We start from the raw sequence: 13,308 nt of genomic DNA, 5'->3' as shown, positions 1-13,308 counted from the left end.
CTACAGGTGATAAGTGAACTGTTGTCTGCCCATTGACCTGCAGGCTGGAGGGTTGGTGAGTTGTGGTGGGGTGGAGTGAACATAGATTCCTATGATAATAGGAATCTCAAACCCTCTGAAGGAGTTGTGTAACATTGTAGCAGCAAGGGGCAGGACTTCCAGTGTGACATTATGGGAAAAGAGGACTATAAATTGAGGGCCAACTCTCAGGCACCTGCAAAGAAACAAGCAAGCAGCAGCTGGGATAATTTGCCAAAGTGCATTTAAGGATATTCTACTTCACCGTGAGCTCTACAAACAGACCAACAGCAACCATGACAGCACACACCAGCCTGCTCCTTCTCATCACTGTGTGTGTGTCCATGCAGGAAGGTGAGTACTACAATGCTATTACTATAATAAATTATCTTAGGAATTGTTATGTCTTCCACAAGCAAAAATAGACTTAATCATGTCATTGAAGTATTGAAAAATAATGGTCAAAAATAACTGTTCATTTTCTGAATGCATAACTAAATACAAAATAACATAAAAATATTACTTTGGAATGACGCACTATATAAAAAATTATGTAATTCTATTGAGGTTCTGCATCAACAAAACACTGGCTGACTTTCCATTTAAACAAATTAATATCCCTGTACAATGATGACATGGTGCAGCATTGAAAACAGCATTGTCCAGAGCAATGTAAAGACTTACTCATAAGCACACTCATTATATTCAGTGACAAGATATTTAAAGCAACAAAGAGACACGTTTCACCAAGCCCCGTTCCAACTGTCACATCATCAATGAAGGTCTATCGTTAACACATTAGGACCAGTGTTACATCTCACTTCAACCTTGCTGACTAGCTCAGGGGTACACATTCTCAAATGTTGATTCCCTGGAGAACCTTCATCTCACACAGCAAATGGATTATATAGTATTTGAGTGATCTTGGTTGTCAAAAGCACTTTAAAACTTCTTATGGCTGAAATCCCGTTAACGGGATCGATTTGACAACATCCAGTGAAAGTGCAGGGCGCCAAATTCAAACAGAAATCTCATAATTAAAATTCCTCAAACATAGAAGTATTATACACCATTTTAAAGATAAACTTGTTGTTAATCCCACCACAGTGTCCGATTTCAAAAAGGCTTTACGACGAAAGCATACCATGCAATTATGTTAGGTCAGCACCTAGTCACAAAAACACAGCCATTTTTCCAGCCAAAGAGAGGAGTCACAAAAAGCAGAAATGGAGATAAAATTAATCACTAACCTTTGATGATCTTCATCAGATGACACTCAGGACTTCATGTTACACAATACATGTATGTTTTGTTCGATAAAGTTCATATTTATATCCAAAAATCTCAGTTTACATTGGCGCGTTATGTTCAGTAATGTTTTGCTTCCAAAACATCCGGTGATTTTGCAGAGAGCCACATCAATTTACAGAAATACTTATCATAAATGTTGATGAAAATACAAGTGTTTTACATGGAATTAAAGATATACTTCTCCTTAATGCAACCGCTGTGTCAGATTTCAAAAAAGCTTTACGGAAAAAGCACACCATGCAATAATCTGAGTACAGCGCTCAGAGACCAAAACAAGCCATACAGATACCCGCCATGTTGTGGAGTAAGTCAGAAATAGCATTATAAATATTCACTTACCTTTGATGATCTTCGTCGGAATGCACTCCCAGGAATCCCAGTTCCACAATAAATGTTTGTTTTGTTCGATAAAGTTCATAATTTATGTCCAAATACCTCCTTTTTGTTTGCGCGTTTAGTTCACAAAAACAAATTCACAAGGCGCAGGCACTTAGTTCAGACGACAGTTCCATTACAGTAGAATCAATCTTTTGGATGTTTTTATCATAAATCTTCAATAATATTCCAACTGGACAAATCCTTTGTCTTTAGAAAGGAAAAGGAACAGAGCTCGTGCTCACGGCCGCGCGCGAGACTTAGCTCATGGCATTCTGCCAGACACCTGACTCAATCAGCTCTTATTCGCTCCCCCTTCACAGTAGAAGCCTGAAACAAGGTTCTAAAGACTGGTGACATCTAGTGGAAGCCTTAGGATGTGCAATTGAACCAAATTTTACACTGTATATTGGATAGGCAAAGACTTGAAAACCTACAAACCTCAGATTTCCCACTTCCTGGTTGGATTTTTTCTCAGGTTTTTGCCTGCCATATGAGTTCTGTTATACTCACAGACATCATTAAAACAGTTTTAGAAACTTCAGAGTGTTTTCTATCCAAATATACTAATAATATGCATATCTTAGCTTCTGGGCCTGAGTATCAGGCAGTTTACTCTGGGCACCTTATTCATCCAAGCTACTCAATACTGCCCCCCAGCCATAAAAAGTTAAACTTGAACTTGTGAGATCATGACAATGTTAGTTTGCTGGTTGTAGACTTATCATTATACAGTCAGAAAATAACAGAGGCTGTGTTTCTCACTACTCTGGTCATCTCTGTATCGGGACAAATGAGATGTACTGACTCCACTGAAACACTAGTACATATTCCCTTCCTATCGAGGGACCCACTAACTTACTTAACACAGTCAATTAAAGAGGTGAAGTCTCCCCAAAATGTCTGTTTGCCTTTCACTATTGGCATTGGCACTCCCTTCAGAATGTTTGAACAGACAGATAACAGAGATTACAGATGATTACTAGCTTTCCACGGAAAGGATTGATTAGACTGGTGTGATAGATCAAGGCAAATAGCGGAGTACCGGTAATAATACATTTGTCTAGTGTCCCTTTATGCTGGTGACAGGGTTGGGGAGTAAGGGATTACAAAAAAACTGTAATCCGTTACATTACCAGCAAAAATATTGTAATCAGATTACAGATACTTTGAAAAACTAGATGATTACTTTGAGGATTACTTTTAAAATCAAAAAGGATGTTTGCGAAAAAAATCTTTGACACTTCTCTGTTTTCTCAATGACATTCAAATCAGCATTGAAAAAAGGCACGAGTTTAAGTTTGTTCCATCTGAGCAAGTCTGACCACAAGTCAGAGACCACTATGATGACACACCAAATGTGTTTGATGGATCGCGGGAAAAGAGCAGGAACAGGCTTTTGTAGGTTACAATCTAAGCTATGCTTTCCAATGGTGTGACTGCTGTCGGCATCCAAAGATTATCCAACTTGAATAAACGCTTGGAGGTAAGAATGACAGCAGTGGGTTAGTCTACAGTGATACAGATATCACTTATTATTTATATCTGCATTGATGTAATTGTGAATCACACTTCTGCTCTCTCATTTAGCTTTTTGCGTGTTATGGATTGTGGTTGTTGTGGATGGCTGTTCACAAATCTAAATGTGTATTTGAACCCAATAATTGTTGAATTCAAAAAGTTTAAGCTGCCTATCAATCCTTGCTTTTGGAACCAGTGGACAGCCAGTGAAAAATGCGCTCTTGCAACAGCTGCATAGTGCGGATCCCAGCCTATGGAATAAAAGTGGGGCTTTTATTGCTCAATCTAATTCAGGCTGATTTAAAAAAAAAAATTAAAGAAATGGACACATGCTCAAACTCGCACACTTTTGATAGATTTAAAGGGGCAATCTGTAGTTGCTACATCCATTTTTGGATTTATAAATTATATATACAGTATCTATCCATTTATTATTGAGAAATATAACTTATAAATGCCTCATGAGCTTAGTTCAAATGTCACACTCCATGAGAAACCAAAATTTAAGCTTGTTTTTCTCCAATGTTTGTAAAAATTCTAAATGTAATTAAACACTGTATAGCCTCATAACATGGTTAAAACAATACTTTTAATATCATGGATGGTCAGTCCTTGCATCCATAGCTCTGTCTATTAATCTGAGAGTGATTACATTTCTCCAGGCCCATCCCTCAGCTTTTTACCAAAACAGTGGTGGGGCGTCCGTTTTGTTATTGTTTCATCTGTGGATTTGCCCTTTAAACAGCTACATATTATCAAGATATCGAAGTGTCACAAACAAAAAGGTAAACAATAGGCCTATAGAAAATGCAGCATATTGCATTGATTTTTCACATGTAAATACCACTTTTCAGTAGTGCTCAAAACATGCCATTTAATGAGCGCAGCATTTATTTTTCAACTCGAATCAATGAGCACAATCAATACAAAATCATAAACAACAGAGTAGGGCTGGCTAATACGTCCTTAGTTTTGGGGTTATGCTCAGGTAAAACAATTTGGCTAATCAATAATAACCATGTTTCCAAGTCCTATTCTTGAAGATCAAGGGGTATAACATTTATTGGAATAACTGGAAATCTGATAGACTTTGTTTTTTAATGTAAATTTAATCGTATTATTATTTGTAGCTTAAAGCAGAAGCCTACATAACGAACCCATAAAGTAAAATGTAACATCCATATATGGCCAGCTATGTAAACTTTAACATTGATTTATCCTCCAATAGATGTCGTTCAATTGGTAACATACATTTTTGTATTCTTCTAATGCCTCTTAGATTACGTTACTGAGATAGGGTAATCCAAAAGTTATGTTACTGTTAACAATTTTGGACAGGTAACTAGTAACTGTAAAGGATTACGTTTAGAAAGTAACCTACCCAACCCTGGCTGGTGGATTGTACGGTCTTGATGCACCAGGATTGGTTTCTTAGCTATATCCTTCTGTCTGTCATGTAGGATTTGGACTTCCACTGTCAGAGAGGCCTAAATCCAGTGATCTGGCTCCACCTCACAGAGTGAGGACCAAACGCTGTGCCTGCAACAATCAGCTGGACTCTGAATGCCACTACTTTTGCCATCTCGACATCATTTGGGTCAACACACCAAGGTGGGCAAACACACCTCACAGAAATATATGCATTCACAGAGAGAAACACATGCTCATACACTTACTTACACTACACACCATCAAAGACGTCAAACAAATACCTACTCAGCTTTGCAGACATATACTTGAGCAATTCACTTATGTGGGTCAATTACGTCACAGTGTGATGATATCAACATTAATATTTGCACCGTTTTTTTATTTTAGCTGTGTATCATTGGCATCAATATGACATTATTCTGGCAATCATCCCTGTCTTGCAACACTGCATTTTATTAATGCCAAGGGACAAAGTCTATAAACATTGTGGTTATATCTTGAGGGTGACTGATAAAACTGATATTCCCTTTCTCTCTTTCCCTTTCTGTAGTAAGACCACTGTTTACGGCTTGGGCAGCCCCCTGTCACGTCGCCGTAGGTCTGCCAGTCGCTGTGTGTGTGCCGACTCTGACGACCACACCTGCACCAGCTTCTGTCAGGACAGGTGAGTTGGGGTCAAAACAATGGCCAAGACACCATCACACACACACCACCACCACCGCAGACAGACAGATACTCAGAGACTGTGGAATGTTCTCGTTTTATTAGTTAGCCATTTGAGTACACAGAACAAGGACTCTCTGTTGAAGCTCTTCAAGGTGTGGTCTGAGAGCATAGCTCACCTCTCTGGGATGCTATTATTATCTTGAGGGAGTGTTGTTGTGTGTCTCACACAGGCGTTCCCTCTTGTGGTGGAATGAATCTGCACCACAATGTTACGGAGTGCCCAAAGGGGCAGTGTCATCCCAGGCTGTGTAATCCCCACTGCATGTTTTGATTGGCTGAAGGGACAGGGGAGTGAAGTGTCTAGGAGTCTCAAGAATTGAAAGGCTGAGTTTGGGATTAATGGTTCCTAAGGATGATAGAGAAACAAATACAGGCACCTGGAGACACCTAGAGACTCATTGCACTCATTGTTCCTCATTGGGAGACAAACAGGGGTCATTTTTCACTTAGGGAGACATAGGGCTCTATTCAATCTGTATCGTTACAGCGGGATTGAAATTGAAAGGCAATGTTCCTGCATTAACGGAGACTGCATTCACAGTAAACGCTGCATACAGAATATCGGCTCAATCACAAATTACCTTTACATTTCTAGCGTGCAATCTGTAACGCCACACACTTGGATAGAGCCGTTAGACATTATATTGTAAAGACATTATTGTTTGGTCTATGACCTTGCAATGATGTCAGTAAAACTTTTAGTGTACAATAAAGTTGTCTTTAGGTTGCCAAATTGGCCCCAAAAAAAGAGGCAACAGATCTTTACACACCTGATTCTTTGATCAAAGGTATTGTGACAATTCACTGATCTTAGTTTGTTTGAAGGGTATCTACAGTGCCTTCAGAAAGTATTCATACCCCTTGACTTTTTCTACTTTTTGTTGTGTTACTGCCTGAATTCAAAATGGATTAACCTTTTGTCAATAGGGGGTGCTGTTAGCACTTTATTTTTTTTGACATAGCCAAATTAAACTGCCTAGTAGTCAATTATTGCTCGTACAATATGCATATTATTGTTATTATTGGATAGAAAACACTCTCTAGTTTCTATAACCGTTGGAATTATGTCTCTGAGTGGAACAGAACTCTATCTACAGCACTTTTCCTGACAGGGAGTGAGATTTCAGAAATCTTGGCCTCTGGTCCCAGGTCAGTTTTAATGTCCCTGTGAATGCTATGAGGATACAAACACTGCCTACACCTTCCTCTAGATGTCAGTAAGTGGTGACAATTTGAATGGAGTCGATTGCGCAATCAGGGCCTGTATAAAACAGAAAAGACCGGAAGTAGCTTTCTTTTGGATCCTGCGCTGGACGCATGAAGGGCGTCGGACCGACCCCTTTCCAAGCCTTGGTTTAGCCAGTAATATATCGCCGGTCATGTTTTTACTTGTTATAGGTGTTAAAAACATCATAAGGTAGTTAATTTAAACCGTTTTATAGCAATTTATATCCGTTTAGTGCGATTTTGAGGCATTTATTTGTGACGCTCTTCCATGAGCTGGGCACGTTTCCTGTACATACCGAACGTTATTGGCCATTTCGACGGGACAAGAGGACATCTTTCGACCAAAAGACGATTAGACCGGAGAAAGGATACTTTGCCCAAGATTCTGATGGAAGAACAGCTCACAGTAAGAACTATTTATGATGATAAATCGCTGTTCTGTTGAAAATTTTTAAACGCATATATCGCCATTTTGTTATGTGTAGCTTCGCTTGGCGGACCCGGTATTGCACAGTAAGGATAATTTTAGAAATGTAAGTCAGTGATTGCATTAAGAACTAATTTGTCTTTCGATTCCTGTCAACCCTGTATTTTTTAGTCAAGTTTATGATTAGCTATCGATTAGACTAGATCACTCTCAAAGATAGCGCACGACATTTTCAGGCCAGTTTTGCTACTATTCTCATTGTATAACCACAGTTTTTTTGTGGCTAAATATGCACATTTTCGAACAAACTCTATATGTATGTTGTAATATGATGTTACAGGAGTGTCATCGGAAGAATTCTGAGAAGGTTAGTGAAAAAATTTATATATTTTGGTGATCATAACGTTATCGCTCCCGTTGCCTTGGATTCATGCTGGGGTAACGTTTGCACATGTGGTATGCTAATATAACGATTTATTGTGTTTTCGCTGTAAAACGCTTAGAAAATCTGAAATATTGTCTGAATTCACAAGATCTGTGTCTTTCCATTGCTATGCTTTGTCTATTTTTATGAAATGTTTTATGATGAGTAAATTGGTAATACACGTTGCTCTCTGTATTTATTCTAGTCGAGTTGTGATGGTGGGTGCAATTGTAAACTATGATTTCTACCTGAAATATGCACATTTTTCTAACAAAAACTATCCTATACAATAAATATGTTATCAGACTGTCATCTGATGAGGTTTTTTCTTGGTTAGTGGCTATCAATATCTTTATTTGGCCGAATTGGTGATAGCTACTGGTGGAGAGAAAAAATGGTGGACAAAGAAAAATGGTGTCTTTTGCTAACGTGGTTAGCTAATAGATTTACATATTGTGTCTTCCCTGTAAAACATTTTAAAAATCAGAAATGATTGCTGGATTCACAAGAAGTGGATCTTTCATCTGGTATCTTGGACTTGTGATTGAATGATATTTAGATGCTACTATTTACTTGTGACGCTATGCTAGCTATGCTATTCAGCTTTTTTACTGGTGGGGGGTGGGGGGTGCTCCCGGATCCGGGTTTCTGACTCGGTAGAAGTTAAATATTATTATTTTTCACACATCTACACACATTACCCCATAATGACAAAGGAAAAACATGTTTTTAGAGAATTGTGCAAATTTATTGAAAATGTAATACAGAAATATATAATTTACGTAAGTATTCACACCCCTGAGTCAATACTTTGTAGAAGCACCTTTGGCAGTGATTACACCTCTGAGTAAGTCTCTAAGAGCTTTCCACACCTGGATTGTGCAACATTTGGCCAGTATTCTTGTCAAAATTCTTCAAACTCTGTCAAATTGGTTATTGATCATTGCTAGACAACCATTTTCAGGTCTTGCCATAGACTTTCAAGTAGATTTAAGTCTAAACTGTAACTTGGCCACATTCCCTGTCTTCTTAGTAACCAACTCCAGTGTAGAAATGGCCTTGTGTTTTCGGTTATTGTCCTGAAGAAAGGTGAATTAATCTCCCAGTGTCTGGTGGAGGGCAGACTGAACTAAGATTTCCTCTAATATTTTGCCTGCGCTTAGCTCCGTTACGTTATTTTTTTTATCCTGAAAAAGTCCCCAGTCCTTTAACGATAACAAGCATACCTATAACATGATACAACCACCAGTATGCTTAAAAATATGGAGAGTGGTACTCATGAATGTGTTGTATGTTTGGAGCAAATCCAATAACACTTTGTATTCAGGCCAATAAGTTAATTGCTTTGCCAATTTTCTTTGCAGTATTACTTTAGTGCCTTGTTGCAAACAGGATGCATGTTCTGGGAATATTTTTTATTCTGTACCGACTTCATTCTTTTCCCTCTGTCAATTAGGTTAGTATTGTGGAGTAACTACAATGGTGTACATTGTGGTGTACACACTCTTCATCCGAAGAGGAGGAGCAAGGATTCGACCAAAATGCAGCGAGGTGTGATGACATATTGACATTTATTTAAAGACGAAGACGAACACGAAAAACACTCGGAAAATTACAAAATAACAAAACGACGTAGACAGACCTGAACATGGAACTTACATAACTACACGAAGAACTCACGAACAGGAACAGACTACATCAAACGAATGAACAACCGAAACAGTCCCGTGTGGTGCGCAGACACAGACACGGAAGACAATCACCCACAAACAAACAGTGTGAACAGCCAACCTATATATGGTTCTCAATCAGAGGAAAACGTCAAACACCTGTCTCTGATTGAGAACCATATAAGGCTAATTACAAGTGACCTAAACATAGAAACACAAAACATAGAATGCCCACCCCAACTCACGCCCTGACCAACTAAACACATACAAAAATAACATAAAACAGGTCAGGAACGTGACATACAGTGGGGAGAACAAGTATTTGATACACTGCCGATTTTGCCGATTTTCCTACTTACAAAGCATGTAGAGGTCTGTAATTTTTATCATAGGTACACTTCAACTGTGAGAGACGGAATCTAAAACAAAAATCCCGAAAATCACATTGTATGATTTTTAAGTAATTAATTTGCATTTTATTGCATGACATAAGTATTTGATACATCAGAAAAGCAGAACTTAATATTTGGTACAGAATCCTTTGTTTGCAATTACAGAGATCATACGTTTCCTGTAGTTCTTGACCAGGTTTGCACACACTGCAGCAGGGATTTTGGCCCACTCCTCCATACAGACCTTCTCCAGATCCTTCAGCTTTCGGGGCTGTCGCTGGGCAATACGGACTTTCAGCTCCCTCCAAAGATTTTCTATTGGGTTCAGGTCTGGAGACTGGCTAGGCCACTCCAGGACCTTGAGATACTTCTTACGGAGCCACTCCTTAGTTGCCCTGGCTGTGTGTTTCGGGTCGTTGTCATGCTGGAAGACCCAGCCACGACCCATCATCAATGCTCTTACTGAGGGAAGGAGGTTGTTGGCTAAGATCTCGCAATACATGGCCCCATCCATCCTCCCCTCAATACGGTGCAGTCGTCCTGTCCCCTTTGCAGAAAAGCATCCCCAAAGAATGATGTTTCCACCTCCATGCTTCACGGTTGGGATGGTGTTCTTGGGGTTGTACTCATCCTTCTTCTTCCTCCAAACACGGCGAGTGGAGTTTAGACCAAAAAGCTATATTTTTGAATCATCAGACCACATGACCTTCTCCCATTCCTCCTCTGGATCATCCAGATGGTCATTGGCAAACTTCAGACGGGCCTGGACATGCGCCTGCTTGAGCAGGGGGACCTTGTGTGCGCTGCAGGATTTTAATCCATGACGGCGTAGTGTGTTACTAATGGTTTTCTTTGAGACTGTGGTCCCAGCTCTCTTCAGGTCATTGACCAGGTCCTGCCGTGTAGTTCTGGGCTGATCCCTCACCTTCCTCATGATCATTGATGCCCCACGAGGTGAGATCTTGCATGGAGCCCCAGACCGAGGGTGATTGACCATCATCTTGAACTTCTTCTATTTTCTTCTATTTTCTAATAATTGTGCCAACAGTTGTTGCCTTCTCACCAAGCTGCTTGCCTATTGTCCTGTAGCCCATCCCAGCCTTGTGCAGGTCTACAATTTTATCCCTGATGTCCTTACACAGCTCTCTGGTCTTGGCCATTGTGGAGAGGTTGGAGTCTGTTTGATTGAGTGTGTGGACAGGTGTCTTTTATACAGGTAACGAGTTCAAACAGGTGCAGTTAATACAGGTAATGAGTGGAGAACAGGAGGGCTTCTTAAAGAAAAACTAACAGGTCTGTGAGAGCCGGAATTCTTACTGGTTGGTAGGTGATCAAATACTTATGTCATGCAATAAAATGCAAATTAATTACTTAAAAATCATACAATGTGATTTTCTGGATTTTTGTTTTAGATTCCGTCTCTCACAGTTGAAGTGTACCTATGATAAAAATTACAGACCTCTACATGCTTTGTAAGTAGGAAAACCTGCAAAATCGGCAGTGTATCAAATACTTGTTCTCCCCACTGTACATCCATCATCAGTTTTCTCCTACCACAGCCATTAAACTCTGTACCTGTTTTAAAGTCACCATTGGCCTCATGGTGAAATCCCTCCCTCTCCAGCAACTGAAATAGGAAAGACGCCTGTATCTTTGTAGTGACTGGGTGTGTTGATACACCATCCAAAGTGTAATTAATAACTTCACCATGCTCAAAGGGATATTCAATGTCTGCTTTTAATTTTAATTTTACCCATCTACCAAAAGGTGCCCTTCTTTGCGAGGCATTGGAAATCCTCCCTGGTCTTTGTGGTTGAGTCTGTGTTTGAAATTCACTGCTCGACTGAGGGACCTTACAATTATCTGTATGTGTTTGGTACAGAGATGAGGTAGTCATTTCTAAAATCATGTTAAACACTATTATTGCACACAGTGAGTCCATGCAACTTATTGTGACTTGTTAAGCACTCTTTTATTATTCGTGAACTTATTTAGGCTTGCCATAACAAAGGGGTTAAATACTTATTGACTCAAAACATTTCATTTTTTCATGTTTTATTCATTTGTAAAAATCTTCACTTCAACGTTATTGTGTGTAGGCCAGTCTGCCCCCATCTATCTCTCTTCTTGTGTGCAGCTCAGATAACTCTTCACCCCAGAGCTCAATTAAGAGCTCCCCAACCTTTTGACTTTCCTTAGGTGAGCTTGGAACAGCTGTTTGCTATTCTGGTTATCAAATGAAGCATAGGCTGTACACAGAATTATTTCATATTGTACCACAAGATGACCTTTGTTATTATGTTGCTGACCAATGTCTCTTTCCTCCAAAGATCTATGGTCAGAGCCTCTGAGAGAGCCAGGGGATGGGCCTTTCCACCCAGGAAGGAAGCAGCCAGGGCCCCTGGGCTTAATGAGCGCTAAACGACATTGTGTGGCAGACGGAGTGAGGAGTGAAGAGCGAGTATCAGAACAAATGACACTCTAACATGGAGAGGAGCAGAACAAAGGGCTGCTGATAGAAAGATGTGTCACATGCAGGAAGGCCGCAGACCGGTGGGACTGCCTGTCTGTTTGTCGGTTTGCACCCATAAAGAGAGGTTGGAAAACAAAATGTGACAGAGGCCTGAAGACAGACGCTAGATCCAAACCTTGAGGGATGGACCAGGCATGATGCATACAGGCTATTTGTGCAGCAAAATGTTTATGTTAGGGGCAGGAGGGACAAGGATGGTCCACGCTACTGGCAGACTCTGGCCAGGTAGCCGTAGAGGAGAGAACAGTTGATGTGTTTATGCTGGTTGTCTGTGTTCAAAACAGTGGCAGACCATTGCTGTCATGATGGAAAGAATGTAACAGGGAGAATATGACTGATACGATCATCAAAATGATGTATGAGATAACCACTGTGTTTTTCTCATTATTTTGCCAAACATATTTAATCTCTCCTTTATTTGATTTGTATAATAACAACATATTATGATTGCTATACAGGTTATTCATCAAGGGAAATGACTGAGGTCATTTAAAGGTGCAATGTTTAGGATTATACACTGAGTGTACAAAACATTAAGAATACCTTCCTAATATTGAGTTGTAAAGTTGACTGGATGTCCTTTGGGTGGTGGACCATTCTTGATACACACGGGAAACTGTTGAGTGTGAAAATCCCAGCAGCGTTACAGTTCTTGACACAAACCGGTGAGCCTGGCACCTACTACCATACCCCGTTCAAAGGCACTTCAATCTTTTGTCTTGCCCATGTACCCTCTGATTGGCACACATACACAATCCATGTCTCAAATGTGTCAAGGCTTAAAAATCCTTCTTTAACCTGTCTCCTCCCCTTCATCTACACTGATTGAAGTGAATTTCACAAGTGACATCAATAAGGGATCATAGCTTTCACCTGGATTCACCTGGTCAGTTTATGCAATGGAAAGAGCAGATGTCCTTAATGTTTTGTACACTCAGTGTAGATGTGTGTATGGTTGGGTGGGTCAGGTGGGTGGGAGTAAAACATACATAACATTGAAACATACGGTATATTGTTGTATTCAATTCTTGACATTTTGATTTTGACCACTTCTGTATTGAGTGACTGTGTGAAGCAGTGTGTAATAATAAACAAATTAATAGTTGAATTATACAAAATACTTGCCTGACTCCTTATTTTACTGCTTTGACTAGATGATGAACTCAACGTTTACCTACAACACAGTGTAATAGTTCCATTACAAATATTCTGATGGGTCAAGGAGTGCAGGCAGAATGGAGTTGTCAGTCTTC

General features: G+C 39.8%; 1 protein-coding gene across 1 annotated transcript; it reads left to right on the top strand.

Annotated features, from left to right (window-relative positions):
- Positions 1–314: 314 nt before the first annotated feature.
- LOC139572616 (endothelin-2-like) lies at positions 315–12,972 on the top strand. The gene is made up of 4 exons (XM_071395305.1): positions 315–372; positions 4,686–4,836; positions 5,207–5,320; positions 11,660–12,972. Exons 1-4 carry the CDS (start codon positions 315–317, stop codon positions 11,709–11,711), a joined length of 375 nt encoding a protein of 124 aa, XP_071251406.1. The 3' UTR covers positions 11,712–12,972.
- Positions 12,973–13,308: the final 336 nt, after the last annotated feature.

Source organism: Salvelinus alpinus, chromosome 4 (assembly GCF_045679555.1).
Source record: "Salvelinus alpinus chromosome 4, SLU_Salpinus.1, whole genome shotgun sequence".
NCBI classification, from domain to species: Eukaryota; Metazoa; Chordata; class Actinopteri; order Salmoniformes; family Salmonidae; genus Salvelinus; species Salvelinus alpinus.
The sequence above is the reverse complement of the archived record's forward strand: the minus strand, read 5'-3'. Positions and strand labels throughout refer to the sequence as shown.